This window comes from Pseudophryne corroboree, chromosome 2 (genome assembly GCF_028390025.1).
Source record: "Pseudophryne corroboree isolate aPseCor3 chromosome 2, aPseCor3.hap2, whole genome shotgun sequence".
Taxonomy (NCBI): domain Eukaryota; kingdom Metazoa; phylum Chordata; class Amphibia; order Anura; family Myobatrachidae; genus Pseudophryne; species Pseudophryne corroboree.
In genome coordinates this window covers 369261250-369288145 of record NC_086445.1, presented here as the reverse complement: position 1 = coordinate 369288145, position 26896 = coordinate 369261250, and the positions used below count along the sequence as shown (strand labels likewise).

The 26896-nt window shown below is 46.8% G+C and overlaps 1 protein-coding gene across 1 annotated transcript; it reads right to left on the bottom strand.

Annotated features, from left to right (window-relative positions):
* Positions 1–14607: 14607 nt before the first annotated feature.
* Positions 14608–24251, bottom strand: ARGLU1 (arginine and glutamate rich 1). Its single transcript, XM_063953197.1, has 4 exons — positions 23790–24251; positions 20361–20586; positions 17623–17706; positions 14608–16335 (listed from the first exon to the last, which is right to left on the bottom strand). Exons 1-4 carry the CDS (start codon positions 24104–24106, stop codon positions 16171–16173), a joined length of 792 nt encoding a protein of 263 aa, XP_063809267.1. The 5' UTR covers positions 24107–24251; the 3' UTR covers positions 14608–16170.
* Positions 24252–26896: the final 2645 nt, after the last annotated feature.

Genomic DNA, 26896 nt, shown 5'->3' with positions numbered 1-26896 from the left:
TGACTAGAGTCACAAGCTCTTGAGCCTTCTCCGTCGGGAGAAACACCTTCTTCTGGTCTGTGTCCAGAATCATGCCCAGAAAGGGCAGACGCGTCGTAGGAATCAGCTGCGACTTTGGGATATTCAGAATCCAGCCATGCTGTTGCAACACTTCCTGTGAGTGCGCTACGCTGATCTGCAACTGCTCCCTCGACCTCGCCTTTATGAGGAGATCGTCCAAGTATGGGATAACTGTGACTCCTTTCTTTCTCAGGATCACCATCATTTCTGCCATTACCTTGGTAAATATTCTCAGTGCCGTGGAGAACCCAAACGGCAACGTCTGGAATTGGTAATGACAGTCCTGTACCACAAATCTGAGGTACTCCTGATGAGGCGGATAAATGGGGACATGCAAGTAAGCATCCTTGATGTCCAGAGACACCATAAAATCCCCCTCTTCCAGGCTTGCAATGACCGCTCTGAGCGATTCCATTTTGAACTTGAATCTTTTCAGATAAATGTTCAGGGACTTTAAATTCAATATAGATCTGACCGAACCGTCCGGTTTCGGTACCACAAACATTGTGGAATAGTATCCCTTCCCCTGTTGAGGAAGGGGAACCTTTACCACCACCTGCTGGAGAAATAGCTTGTGAATTGCCGCAACCACTACTTCCCTTTCTATGGGGGAAGCTGGCAGGGACGATTTTAGGTAACGTTGAGGGGCATCACCTCGAATTCCAGCTTGTATCCCTGAGACACAATCTGTATAGCCCAGGGATCCACCTGTAAGCGAACCCACTGGTGGCTGAAATGTCGGAGACGCGCCCCCACCGCTCCTGGCTCCACCCGTGGAGCCCCAGCGTCATGCGGTGGATTTAGTGGAAGCCGGGGAGGACTTCTGTTCCTGGGAACTAGCTGTAAGGTGCAGCTTTTTTCCTCTGCCCCTGCCTCTAGCAAGAAAGGAAGCACCTCTGACCTTCTTGCTTCTTTGTGCGCGAAGGACTGCATTTGATAATACGGTGCTATCTTCGGTTGTGAGGGAATACATGGCAAAAAGTTTGACTTCCCAGCAGTAGCTGTGGAAACCAGGTCCGAGAGACCGTCCCCAAACAATTCCTCACCCTTGTAAGGTAACACTTCCATGTGTTTTTTGGAGTCGGCATCACCTGTCCACTGCCGAGTCCACAGGACCCTTCTGGCAGAAATTGACATTGCATTAATTCTAGAGCCCAGTAGGCAAATGTCCCTCTGGGCATCCCTCATATATAGGACAGTGTCTTTTATATGCCCCAGGGTCAGCATAATGGTATCCCTGTCTAAGGTATCCATTTCCTCAGATAGATTATCTGTCCACGCTGCTACAGCACTACACATCCATGCCGACGCAATTGCCGGCCTCAGTAGAGTCCCTGAATGTGTATAGACAGATTTCAGGATACTTTCCTGCTTCCTATCTGCAGGATCCTTTAGGGTGGCCGTATCCTGCGACGGCAGGGCCACCTTCTTAGATAAGCGTGTCAGAGCTTTATCTACCCTAGGGGAGGATTCCCAGCGCACCCTGTCCTCTGGCGGGAAAGGGCATGCCATAAGTAACCTTTTGGAAATCAGGACTTTCCTATCTGGGGAATCCCACGCTCTTTCACATAACTCATGTGAAGGAGGAAAAGTCACCTCTTGCTTTTTCTCCCCATACATATAAACCCTCGTCAGGGACAGGGTTTACCTCGGATATGTGTAAAAATAAGATTTTACTTACCGATAAATCTATTTCTCGTAGTCCGTAGTGGATGCTGGGGACTCCGTCAGGACCATGGGGAATAGCGGCTCCGCAGGAGACAGGGCACAAAAGTAAAAGCTTTAGGATCAGGTGGTGTGCACTGGCTCCTCCCCCTATGACCCTCCTCCAAGCCTCAGTTAGGATACTGTGCCCGGACGAGCGTACACAATAAGGAAGGATTTTGAATCCCGGGTAAGACTCCTACCAGCCACACCAATCACACTGTACAACCTGTGATCTGAACCCAGTTAACAGCATGATAACAGCGGAGCCTCTGAAAAGATGGCTCACAACAATAATAACCCGATTTTTGTAACAATAACTATGTACAAGTATTGCAGACAATCCGCACTTGGGATGGGCGCCCAGCATCCACTACGGACTACGAGAAATAGATTTATCGGTAAGTAAAATCTTATTTTCTCTGACGTCCTAGTGGATGCTGGGGACTCCGTCAGGACCATGGGGATTATACCAAAGCTCCCAAACGGGCGGGAGAGTGCGGATGACTCTGCAGCACCGAATGAGAGAACTCCAGGTCCTCTTTAGCCAGGGTATCAAATTTGTAGAATTTTACAAACGTGTTCTCCCCCGACCACGTAGCTGCTCGGCAGAGTTGTAATGCCGAGATCCCTCGGGCAGCCGCCCAGGATGAGCCCACCTTCCTTGTGGAATGGGCCTTGACAGATTTAGGCTGTGGCAGGCCTGCCACAGAATGTGCAAGTTGAAATGTGCTACAAATCCAACGAGCAATCGTCTGCTTAGAAGCAAGAGCACCCAGTTTGTTGGGTGCATACAGGATAACAGCGAGTCAGTTTTCCTGACTCCAGCCGTCCTGGAAACCTATATTTTCAGGGCCCTGACAACATCTAGCAACTTGGAGTCCTCCAAGTCCCTAGTAGCCGCAGGTACCACAATAAGCTGGTTCAGGTGAAACGCTGACACCACCTTAGGAAGAAACTGGGGACGAGTCCGCAGTTCTGCCCTGTCCGAATGGACAATCAGATATGGCTTTTGTGAGACAAAGCTGCCAATTCTGACACTCGCCTGGCCGAGGCCAGGGCCAACAGCATGGTCACTTTCCATGTGAGATATTTCAAATCCACAGATTTGAGCGGTTTAAAATGTGATTTGAGGAATCCCCAGAACTACGTTGAGATCCCACAGTGCCACTGGAGGCACAAAAAGGGGGTTGTATATGCAATACTCCCTTGACAAACTTCTGGACTTCAGGAACTGAAGTCAATTCTTTCTGGAAGAAAATTTACAGGGCCGAAATTTGAACCTTAATGGACCCCAATTTGAGGCCCATAGACACTCCTGTTTGCAGGAAATGCAGGAATCGACCGAGTTGAAATTTCTTCGTGGGGCCTTCCTGGCCTCACACCACGCAACATATTTTCGCCACATGTGGTGATAATGTTTTGCGGTCACCTCCTTCCTGGCTTTGACCAGGGTAGGAATGACCTCTTCCGGAATGCCTTTTTCCCTTAGGATCTGGCGTTCCACCGCCATGCCGTCAAACGCAGCCGCGGTAAGTCTTGGAACAGACCTGGTACTTGCTGAAGCAAGTCCCTTCTTAGCGGCAGAGGCCAAGAGTCCTCTGTGAGCATTTCTTGAAGTTCCGGGTGCCACGTCCTTCTTGGCCAATCCGGAGCCACGAGTATAGTTCTTACTCCTCTACGTCTTATAATTCTCAGTACCTTGGTTATGAGAAGCAGAGGAGGGAACACATACACCGACTGGTACACCCACGGTGTTACCAGAACGTCCACAGATATTGCTTGAGGGTCTCTTGACCTGGCGCAATACCTGTCCAGTTTTTTGTTCAGGCGGGACGCCATCATGTCCACCTTTGGTCTTTCCCAACGGTTCACAATCATGTGGAATACTTCCCGATGAAGTCCCCACTCTCCCGGGTGGAGGTCGTGCCTGCTGAGGAAGTCTGCTTCCCAGTTGTCCACTCCCGGAATGAACACTGCTGACAGTGCTATCACATGATTTTTCGCCCAGCGAAGAATCCTTGCAGTTTCTGCCATTGCCCTCCTGCTTCTTGTGCCGCCCTGTCTGTTTACGTGGGCGACTGCCGTGATGTTGTCCCACTGGATCAATACCGGCTGACCTTGAAGCAGAGGTCTTGCTAAGCTTAGAACATTGTAAATTGCCCTTAGCTCCAGTATATTTATGTGGAGAGAAGTCTCCAGACTTGATCACACTCCCTGGAAATTTTTTCCCTGTGTGACTGCTCCCCAGCCTCTCAGGCTGGCATCCGTGGTCACCAGGACCCAGTCCTGAATGCCGAGTCTGCGGCCCTTTAGTAGATGAGCACTCTGCAGCCACCGCAGAAGAAACACCCTTGTCCTTGGAGACAGGGTTATCCGCTGATGCATCTGAAGATGCGATCCGGACCATTTTTCCAGCAGATCCCACTGAAAAGTTCTTGCGTGAAATCTACCGAATGGAATCGCTTCGTAAGAAGCCACCATTTTTCCCAGGACCCTTGTGCAATGATGCACTGACACTTTTCCTGGTTTTAGGAGGTTCCTAACTAGCTCGGATAACTCCCTGGCTTTCTTCTCCGGGAGAAACACCTTTTTCTGGACTGTGTCCAGAATCATCCCTAGGAACAGCAGACGTGTCGTCGGAAACAGCTGCGGTTTTGGAATATTTAGAATCCACCCGTGCTGTCGTAGAACTACTTGAGATAGTGCTACTCCGACCTCCAACTGTTCTCTGGACCTTGCCCCTATCAGGAGATCGTCCATTTTCTTTGAAGAAGAATCATCATTTCGGCCATTACCTTGGTAAGGACCCGGGGTGCCGTGGACAATCCAACCGGCAGCGTCTGAAACTGATAGTGACAGTTCTGTACCACGAACCTGAGGTACCCTTGGTGAGAAGGGCAAATTGGGACATGGAGGTAAGCATCCCTGATGTCCCGGGACACCATATAGTCCCCTTCTTCCTGGTTCGCTATCACTGCTCTGAGTGACTCCATCTTGATTTGAACCTTTGTATGTAAGTGTTCAACTATTTCAGATTTAGAATAGGTCTCACCGAGCCGTCTGGCTTCAGTACCACAATATAGTGTGGAATAATACCCCTTTCCTTGTTGTAGGAGGGGTACTTTGATTATCACCTGCTGGGAATACAGCTTGTGAATTGTTTCCACTACTGCCTCCCTGTCGGAGGGAGACGTTGGTAAAGCAGACTTCAGGAACCTGCGAGGGGGAGACATCTCGAATTTCCAATCTGTACCCCTGGGATACTACTTGTAGGATCCAGGGGTCCACTTGCGAGTGAGCCCACTGCGTGCTGAAACTCTTGAGACGACCCCCCCCACCGCACCCGAGTCCGCTTGTACGGCCCCAGCGTCATGCTGAGGACTTGGCAGAAGCGGTGGAGGGCTTCTGTTTCTGGGAATGGGCTGCCTGCTGCAGTCTTCTTCCCTTTCCTCTATCCCATGGCAGATATGACTGGCCTTTTGCCCGCTTGCCCTTATGGGGACGAAAGGACTGAGGCTGAAAAGACGTTGTCTTTTTCTCCTTTATACGGCAATACTTCCATGTGCCGTTTGGAATCTGCATCACCTGACCACTGTCGTGTCCATAAACAACTTCTGGCAGATATGGACATCGCACTTACTCTTGATGCCAGAGTGCAAATATCCCTCTGTGCATCTCGCATATATAGAAATGCATCCTTTAAATGCTCTATAGTCAATAAAATACTGTCCCTGTCAAGGGTATCAATATTTTCAGTCAGGGAATCCGACCAAGCCACCCCAGCGCTGCACATCCAGGCTGAGGCGATCGCTGGTCGCAGTATAACACCAGTATGTGTGTATATACTTTTTAGGATATTTTCCAGCCTCCTATCAGCTGGCTCCTTGAGGGCGGCCCTATCTGGAGACGGTACCGCCACTTGTTTTGATAAGCGTGTGAGCGCCTTATCCACCCTAAGGGGTGTTTCCCAACGCGCCCTAACTTCGGGCGGGAAAGGGTATACCGCCAATAATTTTCTATCGGGGGAAACCCACGCATCATCACACACTTCATTTAATTTATCTGATTCAGGAAAAACTACAGGTAGTTTTTTCACACTCCACATAATACCCTTTTTTGTGGTACTTGTAGTATCAGAAATATGTAACACCTCCTTCATTGCCCTTAACAAGTAACGTGTGGCCCTAAAGGAAAATACGTTTGTTTCTTCACCGTCGACACTGGAGTCAGTGTCCGTGTCGACCGACTGAGGTAAAAGGACGTTTTAACGCCCCTGACGGTGTTTGAGACGCCTGGACAGGTACTAATAAGATTTTACTTACCGATAAATCTATTTCTCGGAGTCCGTAGTGGATGCTGGGGTTCCTGAAAGGACCATGGGGAATAGCGGCTCCGCAGGAGACAGGGCACAAAAAGTAAAGCTTTTCCAGATCAGGTGGTGTGCACTGGCTCCTCCCCCTATGACCCTCCTCCAGACTCCAGTTAGGTACTGTGCCCGGACGAGCGTACACAATAAGGGAGGATTTTGAATCCCGGGTAAGACTCATACCAGCCACACCAATCACACCGTACAACTTGTGATCTAAACCCAGTTAACAGTATGATAACAGCGGAGCCTCTGAAAGATGGCTTCCTTCAACAATAACCCGAATTAGTTAACAATAACTATGTACAATTATTGCAGATAATCCGCACTTGGGATGGGCGCCCAGCATCCACTACGGACTCCGAGAAATAGATTTATCGGTAAGTAAAATCTTATTTTCTCTATCGTTCTAGTGGATGCTGGGGTTCCTGAAAGGACCATGGGGATTATACCAAAGCTCCCAAACGGGCGGGAGAGTGCGGATGACTCTGCAGCACCGAATGAGAGAACTCCAGGTCCTCCTTAGCCAGAGTATCAAATTTGTAAAACTTTACAAACGTGTTCTCCCCTGACCACGTAGCTGCTCGGCAAAGTTGTAATGCCGAGACCCCTCGGGCAGCCGCCCAAGATGAGCCCACCTTCCTTGTGGAGTGGGCCTTTACAGATTTAGGCTGTGGCAGGCCTGCCACAGAATGTGCAAGTTGGATTGTGCTACAGATCCAACGAGCAATCGTCTGCTTAGACGCAGGAGCACCCATCTTGTTGGGTGCATACAATATAAACAACGAGTCAGATTTTCTGACTCCAGCTGTCCTTGCAATATATATTTTTAATGCTCTGACAACGTCCAGTAACTTGGAGTCCTCCAAGTCACTTGTAGCCGCAGGCACTACAATAGGCTGGTTCAGATGAAATGCTGACACCACCTTAGGGAGAAAATGCGGACGAGTCCGCAGTTCTGCCCTGTCCGAATGGAAAATCAGATATGGGCTCCTGTAAGATAAAGCTGCCAGTTCTGACACTCTCCTGGCCGAAGCCAGGGCTAGAAGCATGGTCACTTTCCATGTGAGATATTTCAAATCCACCTTTTTTAGTGGTTCAAACCAATGAGATTTTAGAAAGTCCAAAACCACATTGAGATCCCACGGTGCCACTGGAGGCACCACAGGAGGCTGTATATGCAGCACTCCCTTAACAAAGGTCTGGACTTCAGGGACTGAAGCCAATTCTTTTTGAAAGAAAATCGACAGGGCCGAAATTTGAACCTTAATAGATCCCAATTTGAGACCCATAGACAATCCTGATTGCAGGAAATGTAGGAATCGACCCAGTTGAAATTCCTCCGTCGGAGCACTCCGATCCTCGCACCACGCAACATATTTTCGCCAAATTCGGTGATAATGTTGCACGGTTACTTCCTTCCTTGCTTTAATCAAAGTAGGAATGACTTCTTCCGGCATGCCTTTTTCCTTTAGGATCTGGCGTTCAACCGCCATGCCGTCAAACGCAGCCGCGGTAAGTCTTGAAACAGACAGGGACCCTGCTGAAGCAAGTCCCTCCTTAGAGGTAGAGGCCACGGATCTTCCGTGATCATCTCTTGAAGTTCCGGGTACCAAGTCCTTCTTGGCCAATCCGGAACCACTAGTATCGTTCTTACGCCTCTTTGCCGTATAATTCTCAATACTTTTGGTATGAGAGGCAGAGGAGGAAACACATACACCGACTGGTACACCCAAGGCGTTACCAGCGCGTCCACAGCTATTGCCTGCGGATCTCTTGACCTGGCGCAATACCTGTCCAGTTTTTTGTTGAGGCGAGACGCCATCATGTCCACCATTGGTCTTTCCCAACGGGTTACCAGCATGTGGAAGACTTCTGGATGAAGTCCCCACTCTCCCGGGTGAAGATCGTGTCTGCTGAGGAAGTCTGCTTCCCAGTTGTCCACTCCCGGGATGAACACTGCTGACAGTGCTATCACATGATTCTCTGCCCAGCGAAGAATCCTTGCAGCTTCTGCCATTGCACTCCTGCTTCTTGTGCCGCCCTGTCTGTTCACATGGGCGACTGCCGTGATGTTGTCCGACTGGATCAACACCGGTTTTCCCTGAAGCAGAGGTTCTGCCTGGCTTAGAGCATTGTAGATTGCTCTTAGTTCCAGAATGTTTATGTGAAGAGACGTTTCCAGGCTCGTCCATACTCCCTGGAAGTTTCTTCCTTGTGTGACTGCTCCCCAGCCTCTCAGGCTGGCGTCCGTGGTCACCAGGATCCAATCCTGTATGCCGAATCTGCGGCCCTCCAATAGATGAGCACTCTGCAACCACCACAGAAGAGACACCCTTGTCCTTGGAGACAGGGTTATCCGCAGGTGCATCTGAAGATGCGACCCTGACCATTTGTCCAACAGATCCCTTTGGAAAATTCTTGCGTGGAATCTGCCGAATGGAATTGCTTCGTAAGAAGCCACCATTTTTCCCAGGACTCTTGTGCATTGATGTACAGACACCTTTCCTGGTTTTAGGAGGTTCCTGACAAGCTCGGATAACTCCTTGGCTTTTTCCTCCGGGAGAAAAACCTTTTTCTGAACCGTGTCCAGAATCATCCCTAGGAACAGCAGACGAGTTGTCGGCATTAACTGGGATTTTGGAATATTCAGAATCCACCCGTGCTGTTTTAGCACTTCTTGAGACAGTGCTAATCCCATCTCTAGCTGTTCTCTGGACCTTGCCCTTATTAGGAGATCGTCCAAGTATGGGATAATTAATACGCCTTTTCTTCGAAGAAGAATCATCATCTCGGCCATTACCTTTGTAAAGACCCGAGGTGCCGTGGACAATCCGAACGGCAGCGTCTGAAACTGATAGTGACAGTTTTGTACAACGAACCTGAGGTACCCCTGGTGTGAGGGGTAAATTGGAACGTGGAGATACGCATCCTTGATGTCCAAGGATACCATAAAGTCCCCCTCTTCCAGGTTCGCTATCACTGCTCTGAGTGACTCCATCTTGAACTTGAACTTCTTTATGTACAGGTTCAAGGACTTCAGATTTAGAATAGGCCTTACCGAGCCATCCGGCTTCGGTACCACAAAAAGAGTGGAATAATACCCCTTCCCTTGTTGCAGAAGAGGTACCTTGACTATCACCTGCTGAGAGTACAGCTTGTGAATGGCTTCCAAAACCGTCTCCCTTTCGGAGGGGGACGTTGGTAAAGCAGACTTCAGGAAACGGCGAGGTGGATCTGTCTCTAATTCCAACCTGTACCCCTGAGATATTATCTGCAGGATCCAGGGATCTACTTGCGAATGAGCCCACTGCGCGCTGTAATTTTTGAGACGACCCCCCACCGTCCCCGAGTCCGCTTGAGAAGCCCCAGCGTCATGCTGAGGCTTTTGTAGAAGCCGGGGAGGGCTTCTGATCCTGGGAAGGAGCTGCCTGTTGCTGTCTCTTCCCTCGACCTCTGCCTCGTGGCAGATATGAATAGCCCTTTGCTCTCTTATTTTTAAAGGAACGAAAGGGCTGCGGTTGAAAGGTCGGTGCCTTTTTCTGTTGGGGAGTGACTTGAGGTAGAAAGGTGGATTTCCCGGCTGTAGCCGTGGCCACCAAATCTGATAGACCGACTCCAAATAACTGCTCCCCTTTATACGGCAAAACTTCCATATGCCGTTTTGAATCCGCATCGCCTGTCCACTGTCGCGTCCATAAAGCTCTTCTGGCCGAAATGGACATAGCACTTACCCGTGATGCCAGTGTGCAGATATCCCTCTGTGCATCACGCATATAAAGAAATGCATCCTTTATTTGTTCTAACGACAGTAAAATATTGTCCCTGTCCAGGGTATCAATATTTTCAATCAGGGACTCTGACCAAACTACCCCAGCACTGCACATCCAGGCAGTCGCTATAGCTGGTCGTAGTATAACACCTGCATGTGTGTATATACTTTTTTGGATATTTTCCATCCTCCTATCTGATGGATCTTTAAGTGCGGCCGTCTCAGGAGAGGGTAACGCCACTTGTTTAGATAAGCGTGTTAGCGCCTTGTCCACCCTAGGAGGTGTTTCCCAGCGCTCCCTAACCTCTGGCGGGAAAGGGTATAATGCCAGTAATTTCTTTGAAATTATCAGCTTTTTATCAGGGGCAACCCACGCTTCATTACACACGTCATTTAGTTCTTCTGATTCAGGAAAAACTATAGGTAGTTTTTTCACACCCCACATAATACCCTGTTTAGTGGTACCTGTAGTATCAGCTAAATGTAACGCCTCCTTCATTGCCAAAATCATATAACGTGTGGCCCTACTGGAAAATACGGTTGATTCGTCACCGTCACCACTGGAGTCATCGCCTGTGTCTGGGTCTGTGTCGACCGACTGAGGCAAAGGGCGTTTCACAGCCCCTGACGGTGTTTGAGTCGCCTGGACAGGCACTAATTGATTGTCCGGCCGTCTCATGTCGTCAAACGACTGCTTTAGCGTGTTGACACTATCCCGTAGTTCCATAAATAAAGGCATCCATTCTGGTGTCGACTCCCTAGGAGGTGACATCCTCATATTTGGCAATTGCTCCGCCTCCACGCCAATATCGTCCTCATACATGTCGACACACACGTACCGACACACAGCAGACACACAGGGAATGCTCCTAACGAAGACAGGACCCACTAGCCCTTTGGGGAGACAGAGGGAGAGTTTGCCAGCACACACCAAAAGCGCTATATATATATATCAGGGAAAGCCTTATAATAAGTGCTCCCTTATAGCTGCTTTGTTATATCAAAATATCGCCATAAATTTGCCCCCCCTCTCTGTTTTACCCTGTTTCTGTAGTGCAGTGCAGGGGAGAGACTTGGGAGCCGTCCTGACCAGCGGAGCTGTGAGAGGAAATGGCGCCGTGTGCTGAGGAGATAGGCCCCGCCCCTTTTCTGGCGGGCTCGTCTCCCGCTATTTAGAGAAATCAGGCAGGGGTTAAATATCTCCATATAGCCTCTGGGGGCTATATGTGAGGTATTTTTAGCCTTTATATAGGTTACATTTGCCTCCCAGGGCGCCCCCCTCCCAGCGCCCTGCACCCTCAGTGACTGCCGTGTGAAGTGTGCTGAGAGGAAAATGGCGCACAGCTGCAGTGCTGTGCGCTACCTTTAGAAGACTGCAGGAGTCTTCAGCCGCCGATTCTGGACCTCTTCTGACTTCAGCATCTGCAAGGGGGCCGGCGGCGCGGCTCCGGTGACCATCCAGGCTGTACCTGTGATCGTCCCTCTGGAGCTTGATGTCCAGTAGCCAAGAAGCCAATCCATCCTGCACGCAGGTGAGTTGACTCCTTCTCCCCTCAGTCCCTCGCTGCAGTGATCCTGTTGCCAGCAGGAATCACTGTAAAATAAAAAACCTAGCTAAACTTTTTCTAAGCAGCTCTTTAGGAGAGCCACCTAGATTGCACCCTTCTCGGCCGGGCACAAAAATCTAACTGGAGTCTGGAGGAGGGTCATAGGGGGAGGAGCCAGTGCACACCACCTGATCTGGAAAAGCTTTACTTTTTGTGCCCTGTCTCCTGCGGAGCCGCTATTCCCCATGGTCCTTTCAGGAACCCCAGCATCCACTAGGACGATAGAGAAAATTGGTTTGCCGGCCGTCTCATGTCGTCAACCGACCTTGCAGCGTGTTGACATTATCACGTAATTCCTTAAATAAGCCATCCATTCCGGTGTCGACTCCCTAGAGAGTGACATCACCATTACAGGCAATTGCTCCGCCTCCTCACCAACATCGTCCTCATACATGTCGACACACACGTACCGACACACAGGGAATGCTCTGATAGAGGACAGGACCCCACTAGCCCTTTGGGGAGACAGAGGGAGAGTTTGCCAGCACACACCAAAAACGCTATAATTATACAGGGACAACCTTTATATAAGTGTTTTTCCCCTTATAGCATTTTAATATATATAGTCATATCGCCAAATAAGTGCCCCCCCTCTCTGTTTTAACCCTGTTTCTGTAGTGCAGTGCAGGGGAGAGCCTGGGAGCCTTCCCACCAGCATTTCTGCGAGGGAAAATGGCGCTGTGTGCTGAGGAGAATAGGCCCCGCCCCCTTTTCGGCGGGCTTCTTCTCCCGTTTTTCTGAGACCTGGCAGGGGTTAAATACATCCATATAGCCCCCAGGGGCTATATGTGATGTATTTTTAGCCAGAATAAGGTACTATCATTGCTGCCCAGGGCGCCCCCCCCAGCGCCCTGCACCCTCAGTAACCGCTGCTATGAAGTGTGCTGACAACAATGGCGCACAGCTGCAGTGCTGTGCGCTACCTTATGAAGACTGAAAAGTCTTCTGCCGCCGGTTTCTGGACCTCTTCACTTTTCGGCATCTGCAAGGGGGTCGGCGGCGCGGCTCCGGGACGAACCCCAGGGTGAGACCTGTGTTCCGACTCCCTCTGGAGCTAATGGTGTCCAGTAGCCTAAGAAGCCAATCCATCCTGCACGCAGGTGAGTTCACTTCTCTCCCCTAAGTCCCTCGATGCAGTGAGCCTGTTGCCAGCAGGACTCACTGAAAATAAAAAACCTAACAAAACTTTTACTCTAAGCAGCTCTTTAGGAGAGCCACCTAGATTGCACCCTTCTCGGCCGGGCACAAAAATCTAACTGAGGCTTGGAGGAGGGTCATAGGGGGAGGAGCCAGTGCACACCACCTGATCCTAAAGCTTTTACTTTTGTGCCCTGTCTCCTGCGGAGCCGCTATTCACCATGGTCCTGACGGAGTCCCCAGCATCCACTAGGACGTCAGAGAAATATCCTTCATCGCTATAATCATGTAACGTATAGCTTTTGTCATTTTTGGTTGCAATTTTGCATCATCGTCATCGACACTGGAGTCAGAATCCGTGTCGACATCTGTGTCAACCAGTTTGGATAGTGGGCGCTTTTGAGACGAGGGCCTCTGCGCTGCAGGATCAGGCATGGGTTGAGACCCTGACTGGGCCGAGGTATCAGCTTTATCCAACCTTCTATGTAAGGAGTTTACATTATCATTTAACACCTTCCACATATCCATCCAATCAGGTGTCGGCACCGTCGGCGGCGACACGTCATTCAACTGCACTTGCTCTGCCTCCACATAGCCCTCTTCGTCAAACATGTCGACACACACGTACCGACACACCACACACACAGGGGAAGCTCTAAATGAGGACAGGACCCCCACAAGGCCTTTTGGAGAGACAGAGAGAGAGTTTGCCAGCACACACCCCAGCGCTATATAACCCAGGGATTACACAATAACTTATAGTGTTTACCCAGTAGCTGCTGCATTATGATTTATGCGCCCACCCCTCTCTTTTTCACCCTTCTACCGTGATTCTGCAGGGGAGAGCCTGGGGAGCTTCCTCTCAGCGGAGCTGTGGAAGGAAAATGGCGCTGGTGAGTGCTGAGGAAGAAGGCCCCGCCCCCTCAGTGGCGGGCTTCTGTCCCGCGATTTCATGTAAAATAAATGATGGGGGCTCATACATATGACAGTGTGCCACTGTCTATATGCAGCATTCGCCAGGAGGTAACAATTGCTGCCCAGGGCGCCCCCCCCTGCGCCCTGCAGTGACCGGAGTGTGTGGGTTAGTGTGGGCGCAATGGCGCACAGCTGCAGTGCTGTGCGCTACCTCATTTGAAGACAGGAGTCTTCTGCCGCCGATTTCGATGTCTTCTCCGCTTCTGTCTTCTGGCTCTGCGAGGGAGACGGCGGCGCGGCTCCGGACGACAAGGTCAGGTCCTGTGTTCGATCCCTCTGGAGCTAATGGTGTCCAGTAGCCTTAGAAGCGCAACCTAGCCGCAGTTAGTAGGTTAGCTTCTCTCCCCTCAGTCCCACGTAGCAGAGAGTCTGTTGCCAGCAGAAGCTCTCTGAAAATAAAAAACCTAACTAAAATACTTTCTTATTAGCAAGCTCAGGAGAGCTCACTAAAAGTACCCAGCTCTGTCCGGGCACAGATTCTAACTGAGGTCTGGAGGAGGGGCATAGAGGGAGGAGCCAGTGCACACCAGATAGTACTAAATCTTTCTTTAGAGTGCCCAATCTCCTGCAGAGCCCGCTATTCCCCATGGTCCTTACGGAGTCCCCAGCATCCACTAGGACGTCAGAGAAACAAAAGAATATGTGACAAAGTAGCAGCACTTCATTTCATTGTGAATCGTGTTCGTTCTACTTATAATATACTTATGTACATGTTTAAATAGAGAAAGATATTTCCAGAATTTAAGAAAAAACAAAACAATTAATTCTGTGCAAGGTACCAGAACTGTTTGTATTTAATAATGAATTAGGAACTCCCAAGATAAACATCTCTCACAGACACTTGTTACAAAAAGTGATGAAAATGCAGCAACAATAACTTTGTGCACATTGTATCTAGGTTTGAATTTCATTGAAAAGCAGAACTCCCTTTTTTTTTTTTAATCCATTAACCACTCTTTCTTTATTAAACTAAGGGGAAAAAATTGGCAGATGAAAAAAAAAGTTTATTTTACAGGTTTTCAGGGTAAGAACACTTCAAATAAATCTTTTCTGCAGAAATGAAATAAAAAAACACAACCTAGTTTCCTGCATGAACGAAAACACATGTACGGCAGTATTGTGAGAGAAAACGTAATTGTTGAACATTTGCATTGACGGGACTTGTATTTTATAGCTTTAGCAATGTCTGCTCTTCATTTTTAAAACATTTGTTAGGCTCACAAATGCAGTTTCTATTGAAGATAATGAATTTCCTTGATTGCTACTGCATGCATTTTAAGTTATAATTAGAAAGTGTTAGGTATTCAGGCATTTGAGGCAGTTAAGCCAAACAGCTGTTTAAACATGATATTGCAGCTGTAACATTGTTCTCCATCAGCTTAAAGTTACATTCACAAAACAGCAAGCTTTATATAAAACTGCACTTGGTGTGCACTTAGTAAAAATGCTGGATGAATGAACAGGTTTTCACACCAATAGTACCTTTAAAATATTCACAACATACATGAGGCATTTAAGACTTTATTCAGTAAATTGATGTATTTACACTGTGGAAAATCTGGTTGGGTTGCATCAATAGTTAATAACAATTTTGTACTGACAATACTGAGAGAGACTTCTAAAGGAATCTTTTGACTATATGTATCCTTACCTGTACCCGGACATCAAGTGCAAGTGGAACAGCATCATGGGGACACTGATTTTACAATACACAACGTTCCAACAATACTGTGGCAATTTATGGATGCAAACACCAGTCATTGTATTGTAAAAGTTCATTAGAGCAAACAGCATTTTACGGTGAAAAATATCAGGATTAGTTAAAACCTTATCAGATCATAATAGAGTAGTGTTCACGCTAGGCTGTTTTAGCAGGGCGCCGCGCCCTGCCCGATTTTTTAAGGGCAAATCCCGTCCCTGCCCTTTCTGCGGCACCCTGCTAAAACAGCCGCCCGCTTTCTACCCTCTCAGCGTGTAAAGATTCCGCGCGCATGCGCGCAGCATCCATTCGCGCTGTGAGAGAGCTTGGGGGAAGCCCAGCACCTCCGTAGGTGCTGGGCACGCCCCCAACAGTGACGCCGCCGGCCACCCACGCCCCCGTCTGTGACCTGAACCGCTCACTTGTAGTACATAGATTGACCACGCCCCCTATTTGCATGGTCACGCCCCCTTTTGGCGCGCGCTTTGTGCCCCTCACAGTCCGGCGCCCTGCCCCACTGCTAGAGTGAACACTAATAGAGCAATTTAAGGGAACATACGTCCATTTTACATTCTCATACATAATATGACAATTTGTAAAATCTACTTAATGATCTGATAAGGATTTAACGGAGTTAATTTGAAAAAAAACAAAAAACAAAACAAACATGTTATATATAAAAAAAAATTAACAAAAGTTACGGAATTTAGAGCACAGCCCCTTTGAAAAATGATATTCCAGACTCAAAATAAAAGTAAAATAAAACAAAAAAATAAAATAAAAAACACTTCAACATGAAGCTACCATACATAGTCTTGATTTAGTTAGGAAAGTGTTCATAGGCAATTTAATCCTGGCTTTTTAATGAGAAAGATAATTTCGGTCTGGACTTCCCCTTGCCCAATATAATTTTTTGCTCTTCTTTTTGTTGTCTTTGCCTCTCTTGTTCTAGTTTCATCCTTTCCTCATGTATTTTCCTTTGCTCTTCAACAATTTTCAATTGCTCCTCAGCCTGTGGTTAAAAAGGTAAACATCAATTAAAAAGAACTTCATAAGATGGAAATAGAAACTAAGCAAAACTTAATATGCTTCTCCACAGTTGGCCCTATGGAAACAATGCCACAGAGAAAATAAATGCAAGATGATACTGTAAGCAGTGTACCATTTACAATGCAAGAAAAACTGCTCTAAATATACGCTAGAAGTATGTACTCAATGAAGTATCTACATACAATCAGTAATAACATGGAAGACTGGAGAATGCAGCACATCCCAGTTATGGTGATGCTCGACAAGGTCCTTTGAAAGGAAATGGGAAGTATCTCTGGAAAAGAAGGGAGTGCATGCTTTCTGGCAAAGGGTGTTGATGGGGGAAAAGATTTATCTGAAAACCTACTGTCTGCATGTACCGACTGGGCCAACAACACTGTTCATGGACTTTGCAGAGTTTTGATAAGATGTAATTCAAGAAAATATGAGGTGGCCAAACCATCCACACACTGCTCTTACTAAACAACCACACAGCCTGCCATTGCCACTATACACCTAATCAGTCATCGTGCACGCTACCCAGCACCTGGCACATGTAATGCTTTTATTCTGACATATACCACTACTAGTTTTACAAACCATTCCCAGTAGCGCCAGATAAGTTTATCCTACTTTGTATTTGTGTTCTAGTTTTACAAACCGTTAAGCAGTATTTGGCACAAATTTGTTAAGATTAAACTTGAGATTTGCTTTACATTAATCACGTGATATTCAACTGGCACATACAAAACCTATCGCCACAGCAATCAGCACTGGAGTATATAACCAATGATTTTAAGTGGCTTCTTTTGGAAGAAAGTTAAATAACTTAAACACATACAAATAAACCCATAACACCAGTAGTCATTACATTAATATTGAATTACAATTTACAAAGATCTGATAATGGGTTCAGAGACTAAACTGAAGAAGCACAGCAGTCTGCACAGATTTTCCATTACATAGGAGAAGACAAGTCAGTTATACAAGGTCTGGTGCTGTACCACCACACATATGCAAGACCTTATTAGTAATACAAAGAAGCCAGCTTCTCTAATATAACATAACAGACCATCAGCCCGTAAACTGTTTTCACTTAGTTGAGTATATTAAACATTAGAAATCTGAAGTATATGCAACTTATGCATACATAGGTTTAAATATCCTCATGTTTAAAATATGGGAGTACTAGCTCTAAAAGAGTGGATAAACAAATCATAGGTTTAGAACAGAGGTACAATTTCTGTTCCTGGGAATAAAGAACATTTACCAGTCTAGCTTGTGCTTCAGCAATTTTACGGTTATTTTCTTCAAGTATTCGCTCCAGTTCCTCCCGCTTTGCCCTTTCTTCTTCCTAAATGGAGGATACAGTAAAATGTTAGAAAATTGCAGTGCTCAATTTGCTCATCTTCCTCTAAATTGCTTCAATTCCATTTGGGACTTAAGGGGCAGCACTAGAGCCACCATATTCTTTCAATAAAACATCAAACAGTGAAGTCACTACACACATTTCCTAGCGCTAACTTCAGCTCAACCCTCCCAATCCAAAACAGCCATCAATTAAACCCTCCCTAGGCTCTCCTAACAATTTAAGCTTTTTTTAAAAAAAAATGTTTAATTTTTTTTTAAAGTCAGACATTCAATAAGGACATTTATAAAACTGGATAGTGTATACGAAAATTATAAAAGAAAAAGAAAACATAAAAATAAAGGGAATAGTTTCTCTCGCCAAAAATGTATACCTACGTATTATTTACCTATACTCCTTTAATCAGCATTAAAAGTTGAATATTTACTGTCTTGTCCAGTCTCCTGCAGAGTGTGCTCCTCAGCTGCCATACGCGCCAGCTTCCTCTTTAATATGATTTGTACTGTTAGCTTGGCAACACCTGCCATCAGCAGCTCAACCAATTTTAAGAAACATACAAGGAAGGCTGAGCTGAGGAATGCAGATGTTTATTGTAAGAGGGAACAAAAATATGTAATTTATCATTCCTAAGGCAAACAATTCATAACAAACATACACATTTTATTGTTAGTCAAACGCAGTCCATGTCTGAGGCTCTGGGGAAACTTAACAGTGTCATTTGCCAGTTTAAAGGTGCATGCCATTTTATTTAAAGAAACGTCATTGCAGTTTTTCTAGGACTCACTTCATTCACTTTCATTCGTATACATTTGTATTTCTGTCTTCCAAATATGGATACAGATATTTCCCAGAATGGAATAGATATGGAGACGCTTACATATAGATACATTTTTGTAGTGGGAATGCACCTTTAAAATTCAGTTTTTGTGGTTGTTCTTAATCCTGTGGATATGAAACGTTGCTTATTGAAAATAAAATTTTTCAAGTGCATGAAAAATGCAAATATTCAGTAAAGGATATGAAAAAGAATGTTGTAAAAAATGTGCATCATGGATAAAGAAATATACATAATGCAGAGTAACAGGCTACTGCCTATTGCTTTAGGATCAAATTCAAATAGAAGGGATATAAAGATCAAAAATGATGGCAGTAGCATGCCTTATCCTGCACTGAAATTAGTGTCAGTGTACAGGTGGAAGATTCTAGTTGACTAGTTAGTTGAAGCATCTGATTCAGGGAAAAGAGTAGATCTGAACCATATTGCTATATCACCAATACTGTCTAATGGTTGGATCAAAACAAATACAAGTGGAATCAATTTCACTCACAGAAAACTACTCCGATTAGCTGGATGCAAATCCCACACAGCTAGCCTCTCGGACAGTACCGCAAATATCATCTACTCCCTGCAGAATCCTAGGTCAGATGTGGGCAAAATATGGTAGAATTTATGATCCATTTATAGTCAAATCTGGGAGCCAGCTGAATATTTTAATAAGCTGGTTAAAATATATATCAAATTCATTTCAGAAGAAAGGACTTTGAGAAGTTAGGCCTCAGAAGTAATTTTTAAGGCTGTAATTTGTATTAAAATACATCTTATGTGTCACTAATTAGAAGCACAGAAATCATGTTCAGTCAACTCTTACCGAGCCACTGCTACACAACTGATGTTTTACATTTTATTGAGCTTGTACGTAAATGCACTGTCATAATTATATTGACATTTAACCCTTCTATAAGATACCACCTTAAACAATTACAAAGCCAGAGCCAAAATCAGATATATAGGAACTGGCCCTTAAAAACTGTTTTTTCTTCAAATTACTATAAATAACTGCAGTTGCATATGAGTCAGCCTGTCAAACTAGCCACTCAATCATTATTAAATGAATCATAAGTAGCTATAAATGCAGAAAACAATAGCTTTCAGTAGCCAATTACTGCCTTATACAGACACTTCCTGCATTCGCGCCACCTGTTGGAAAGTAATATTTTTAAACTTAGATGAGGGCAACTCGATATCTTGAATGAACTCTATGAGGAGGAAAGGATGTTATGGCTAGGTACTCAAGAATCGTTACTGATGATCTGGACAAACAAGGGGGAGAAAAACAATTGTTATTTTGAAGGCAATAAGCACATTAAAAAGGATTAGTGCTTAAATTAAAATGAAGAAAAAAATAAATAGACAAGCAGGAAATAAGCTGTTCAAGTGTCCAACAAATCAGCCACTTGCCAGTTACTGTTATGGCCAAATGGTTCATTAAATGGCATGGTACCTCAGCTGGAAACAGCTACAATTTATAAAATGGATTATTTTGAGTAGACTGAAATGCTGAAAAACTACAGCCATGGCAAAAGTTTCAAGTGCATTTCTCACAGCTATTCCGTAAACCTAAATGGTATCTTTGGGGAATAAAAGCAGGTATAATTCAGTAGATTGTGGTCCACTTTGATGCCAAAGGTAACCAGAACAGTACAGTTTTGATGTTCTGTAAAAAAAAAAAGTTAAGTAACTAACCCAGAATGCAGCAAGAACAAATGTGTACTAGTAATTAATCAAAGGGAAAAAAAAAAAAAAAAAAATGAAAGTTTTGCCATGGACTGTCACTACATTCCAAACGACCGAGCGTTACCTCTCTGGCTTTTTGTGCAGCTAATTCGGCCTGCCTCTGTCGCTCGAGTTCTTCGAGCAACTGCTTTTCCATGATGCGCTTTGCTTCCTCAACCCTTCGTAGGACTTCTCGTTCTATTTCATCTTTGCGTTTCTCCAACTCTTCCTCCACGCGTTTGGCAACCAGCTCTTCCACACGTCGTGCTGTCTCCTCCTCAATGAGCTTTTCTTCAATTTCTTGCTGCCTACTGAATAAATAAAGAACAAACGAAAAATTTAAAAACTTTGAACACATTTAATACACACTGCTTAACACAACCTACATATTTTATCCCCCTTACACATCAGCAACGTAAGGCTAGGTATACACATCTGGATGATGTGTATCCCAGCCGACAAGAGGACCTACATATAGTGCAGCTGTACGGCCGCATGATATACCATTACAGTCTCATTCACCTGCATGCCATTGTCCACAGGGATGGCCCATGTGATGTGCGGCATATCAGATGGGACGACCCTGCTGATGACAGCTGGGAGTGCACAATCACAGCTACACACCGAGCAATATGGACAATATAGCGCTCTGATTAGTGTCTGAATAATACATCAGCCAATAGATCGCCTGATATGTACCTGGCCTAAATCAACAGTGAATGTGCCCCAACGCTTACAAGCAGTTTGTTATGGCTGTAGTGTAGAAGGGAACGATGCTGGCACAAACTAACATGACTGTCTGAACAGGTCAAAAATTATTTATATGTTAGTAAGGCTGAAGACTGAGAATATACAAGGGAAAGATGAAATTCTGATGATTGCAGGCTCCAAAGTAAAATTAAACTGGTCTTAGGCATAACCAATGACTGGTTCATGTTTCATATGTAACAAATACACAAAACAGAATATGTTTATGCAACCTATTCATCAACATAAATAAGTGCGTTATACCAGCATGTATTCCTAACCTTTAAAGGCCAGTACACACTAGCCGTGCCCCAGCCGATATTGGCAGCGGCGGGGACTCGGCAGGGTGCCGGCATCGGCAAGTGCATACACACTTGCCGATGCCGGCGGGAAAGTGAGCAACGACAGCCATGCTGCATCTGCAGCATGACTGTCGTCAACGAGGACCTCCCTCGTCTGTACATGTTCAGATGAGGGAGGGGGTCACTAACGCGCAGGAGCACGCATCGTTAACGATGAGTGTACACACTAGGCGACATTGTTCAAAATATCGCCTAGTGTGTATGGGGCTTAAGTTTTCACTCATTCAAATTAGCAACATAGGAGATATCGTGAATAGGGAGGCCAATCCCGGGATCGGCGGGATCCCGGTATTCTAGCCCAAAAATGCCGGGATTTGAGCCTACAATCCCGGGATTCACGGGACTGCATTGCGCATGTGCAGTGAGGGAGGGCGGGTGTAAGCAATACTTATCATTAGGCGGGTGGCAGCCATGAACACACAGACCGTGCCGGCGGCATTTCAAATGTAGTACCAGCCGCCAGCCAATCAGAGCTGGCGGACCGGCAGCCAATCAAGGAAGCGGCTCCTGATTGGCTGCCAGATTGCCCGTTTTGACTGGTTGGCAGCCAGCGCTACAATTTGAAAGGCCACCGGCACGTTCAGCGTGTCGTGTCCATGGCTGCCGCCCACCTAATGATAAGTAGTATTACTTACACCCACCCTCCCTCAGTACAGCCTCCCTCCCACCCTCTTCCTATACCCACCATCTAGCGCTGCTCCCTACACTACACCCACCCTCCAGCGCTGCTCCCTACACTCTTCTCCACTGCCCTCCACTTCCACTCTCCCTGCTATCTACAATAATCCCTACTGGAATCCCGGGATTGAGCGTTTTTCAATCCCGAATCGTGGATATTGCCAGAGTACAAAATAAAACTCCATATGCCAGTGATTCCCAAACTGGGTGCCTCAGAGAACTTGCAGAGGTGCCTGCGTTGGTGGTTCAGGACCACTTAAAATTTATGGTCAATGTAAGGCAAAACCAGAGCTTATGGCTTCCAATAATAACATATGTAGACAAACAGAAGCAAATCCTGTCCATCACAACATAACTGAATCCAAGGATGACATAAGTAGGGAGACCAATCCGGGGATCCTGGCCCAAAAATGCCAGGATTTGAATCCCGGAATTCACAAGATTAGGTTGCGCATGCGCAGTTTTGACAGGCAACGTTGAGCGCTATAGCACAGCGCTGCCCGGGTGGCAGCAGGGTATTTATCGCTTAGGCAGGCACGGACACACTAAACGCGCCAGCGGCATTTCAAATGTAGCGCTGGCCGCCAGCCAATTGGAGTTGGCGGACCAGCAGCAAATCAGGGAAGCAGCTGCAGCTCCTGATTGGCTACCGGACTGCCAGTTCTGACTGGCTGGCGGCCAGCACTGCATGTGAAATGCCGCCAGCGCTGTCAGTGTGTCCATGGCTACCCGCCTTATAGTAAGTAAGCAGCACACTCCAGAGTCTCTACATCCTCCGCCCTCCCTCACAGTTTCCTGCACCATCCCTCCTTGCTTCCGACACCCTTCCTCACTATCCTCCACATCCACTGATCCCTACTGCAATTCCGGGATTGAGTGTTTTTCAATCCTGAATCCCAGTATTGAAAAAAATGGCCCGGTATTGGCCTCCCTAGACATAGGCACAATTTATTTAATTTTATATTTTCATCTGCATTTCTCCGTAACAAACTTTTGGCCTAGGGGTGCAGTGAAAAAATGTCTGATACCCTAGGGTGCCATGATTCAATATTGTTTAGGAACCACTACTATTCATTTCCATACACTAGTACAGAGACACAGAAACCAATGCCATCTTCAGATGGTATTAGTCCACAGCGCCCCACACCTCCCAAATAGGAAGAGGGTCCAGATTATGAAGTGAGACCCCATCGCTCCTGTCTGTGATTTAAGGTTGTGCTGCAACGTGCCCGATAGTGTGAATTTTCAGTGTTACAATTAGCAACTAAAGAGCTGGCATTAGGGTTCATGGGGCAGCTACTTCTCCAAGCAGCTGTCCCAGCACCAGATAATTGCAACATCCGTAATTTGTGCTGGGCCATTGTGATTTGAAGAGCTTTCACCCACCCCAATGTCTGTCATTTATGTTCTACACAAGTAGGTTTCTTTCTTGGAGGAATGTGTGCTCATGGAGCATGCGTACAGACAGCGGGCCTACACTGCATGCAGCTACCGCATACAGGGGTATGGGGCAGGTGTAGATCTGTCCCTGGCTGCAGTGGCGGCTGTGTGAGACGGGGCACCGTCACAGCGTGCCCCGTCCCTATAGCCAGGCCCCAGGGGCCGCCCCCATGCAGCCATACACCTCGGGTCCCAGCATCTCACACAGCCACAGCAGGCAGATGAGTGAGAGGGAGACCCTACTACAGGCCGCCCCCGGGAGTCACACACGGGCTCCCTACACTCACATCCGCCGCTGGCGTTCGTACTCTATCTTCTTCTCCTCATCCTCCCGCTTTTGCTTCTCGTCCAGGCTGCTCCTCTTGCTCAGGTTGCGCCCGAATATATCGATGCGGTCGGGCGGGGTTGCCACTCTCTCCCTTCGGGACGCCGTGTTGGAGCGGGACCGCGACCGGGACTCCCGCCTCCTGTTCCGCTTGCTCTCCCGGGACTTTGAGCGCTTCCTCACCCGCTCTTTCTCCCGGGAGCGGCTCCGCTTCTTATTGTGCTTGCCGCTTTTCACATGCTTGGACCGGGACGAGCTACGACTGCGTGAGCGGCCCATCTCCCGGCTCCCTGCTCTGTGGGGTGGACGGCTGAGCGCACGGCCTGGCTGTCCGCGGACGGATTATTCAGCGATCGGCCTGGATGAGGACAAGATGGCGGCTGCTCCAACCCTGCGCCACTCACCGCAAGGCCCACAATGCCGCGCGAAACACGGGAGGGCGCATGCGCGGCCGGACCCAGCATGCAGCGCGTGCGACTCTGCTCCCGGCGGCCGGGGATGGCGCGCATGCGCAGAGGACTGCTACGGCTGATGCTGCAGTGTATTACTGACTAGTGATAGTATCAAACTGGAAGGTTATTCATTTCTGTCTACTTTCTTTTAAACTTCTGTCATTTTATAACAAGTAGTTGATAGTAAATATATAATAGCTTAATTACATTTTGCAGGAGAAGGATCATCCATACATCCATAACTACTGTACATTTAGAATGATTGGGTAATATTTCCAATGAAAGTCCATAATTTGTACTCCTGATGAACAAATAAATTGCAGGTGTGGCTGCACATTAACAGACCGCTGGCAATTTGCTTTTGGACCTGCTTAATGGTTACAAACAAAACAAAGGTGGTGCCTAAATTTGATACGAGGCTGAAGTTAGCTTCTTATTCGGCCAGCTTCTTATTCACTTCTTATTCAAGCTCCAGCTTCTTATTCACTTCTTATTCGAACTCCAGCTTCTTATTCAGATCATTCAGTTTCGCAAGGGTTAATGAGTCTTCTGTCACAAATTTGACACCTGAAATCAACAGAGTAGGGTCCCTTGCATGTGACCCACTTGTATTTTGCCTGGCCCAACACTGTTTTGGGCATGAAATACACTGGCAAAGTGGGCACACACACCATATTTTGCCATTTTGAATAAGTAGCTGTAGTTTTGCAAGGGTTAACTAGTCTTGGGCCACAAATTTGACACCTGAAATCAACAGAGGGTGGTCACTTACATATGACCCACTTGTATTTTGCTTGGCCCAACGCTGTTTTGGGCATGAAATACACTGGCAAAGTGGGCACACACACCATGTTTTGCTATTTTGAATAAGTAGCTGTAGTTTTGCAAGGGTTAACTAGTCTTGGGCCACAAATTTGACCCCTGAAATCAACAGAGAGTGGTCACTTGCATGTGACCCACTTGTATTTTGCCTGGCCCAACGCTGTTTTGGGCATGAAATACACTGGCAAAGTGGGCACACACACCATATTTTCCATTTTGAATAAGTAGCTGTAGTTTTGCAAGGGTTAACTAGTCTTGGGCCACAAATTTGACACCTGAAATCAACAGAGGGTGGTCAGTTACATATGACCCACTTGTATTTTGCCTGGCCCAACGCTGTTTTGGGCATGAAATACACTGGCAAAGTGGGCACACACACCATATTTTGCCATTTTGAATAAGTAGCTGTAGTTTTGCAAGGGTTAACTAGTCTTGGGCCACAAATTTGACACCTGAAATCAACAGAGGGTGGTCACTTACATATGACCCACTTGTATTTTGCTTGGCCCAACGCTGTTTTGGGCATGAAATACACTGGCAAAGTGGGCACACACACCATGTTTTGCTATTTTGAATTAGTAGCTGTAGTTTTGCAAGGGTTAACTAGCCTTGGGCCACAAATTTGACCCCTGAAATCAACAGAGAGTGGTCACTTGCATGTGACCCACTTGTATTTTGCCTGGCCCAACGCTGTTTTGGGCATGAAATACACTGGCAAAGTGGGCACACACACCATATTTTCCATTTTGAATAAGTAGCTGTAGTTTTGCAAGGGTTAACCAGTCTTGGGCCACAAATTTGACACCTGAAATCAACAGAGGGTGGTCAGTTACATATGACCCACTTGTATTTTGCTTGGCCTAATGCTGTTTTGGGCATGAAATACACTGGCAAAGTGGGCACACACACCATGTTTTGCTATTTTGAATAAGTAGCTGTAGTTTTGCAAGGGTTAACTAGTCTTGGGCCACAAATTTGACCCCTGAAATCAACAGAGAGTGGTCACTTGCATGTGACCCACTTGTATTTTGCCTGGCCCAACGCTGTTTTGGGCATGAAATACACTTGCAAAGTGGGCACACACACCATATTTTCAATTTTGAATAAGTAGCTGTAGTTTTGCAAGGGTTAACCAGTCTTGGGCCACAAATTTGACACCTGAAATCAACAGAGGGTGGTCAGTTACATATGACCCACTTGTATTTTGTTTGGCCCAACACTGTTTTGGGCATGAAATACACTGGCAAAGCGGGCACACACACCATATTTTCCATTTTGAATAAGTAGCTGTAGTTTTGCAAGGGTTAACCAGTCTTGGGCCACAAATTTGACACCTGAGACTGGAGGAGGCTGCACAGGAGAGAGCTCTTAGGCCCTGGTCCTTTTCTGAAGCCTGCAGTGTTTCCCCTGGGAGCCTCCCAGGGGAGGATGGATCCTCCTGGGGAGGACGATGATGGCGAGTCCCGGGCTGCTGGGCCCGAAGGAGGCCCTGGGATTTCTGGCCTGCATACAGCCATGGAAGTTCCAGCATTGGGAGATTCGGTCAGTGTGGCAGCCCCAGTGATTGTGGACCCTGTGAAGAAACAGGATCCCCAACTGGTGACCCCCAAACCACGGGACTCTGGCTCTCCAGGTGAGGAAAACCGGGGGGGTGATATGGCGAAGGTACCTGCCTGTGGTGAAGCGGGGGATGCTGTGGTCTTTGATAGCAGCTCAGAATCCTCTGTGGATGAATATGTGAATATGAGCCTGGAAGAGTTAAAAATGGAGCAGTCTCGTTTAACCTCTCGTCTTT

Coding starts and splice junctions, on each gene's coding strand:
- ARGLU1 (XM_063953197.1), bottom strand. CDS start 24,106: ATGGGCCGCTCACGCAGTCGTAGCTCGTCCCGGTCCAAGCATGTGAAA. Junction 20,587..23,789: donor TACGAACGCCAGCGGCGGAT/GTGAGTGTAGGG, acceptor TTATTTATTCAG/TAGGCAGCAAGAAATTGAAG. Junction 17,707..20,360: donor CTGCACAAAAAGCCAGAGAG/GTAACGCTCGGT, acceptor TCCTCCATTTAG/GAAGAAGAAAGGGCAAAGCG.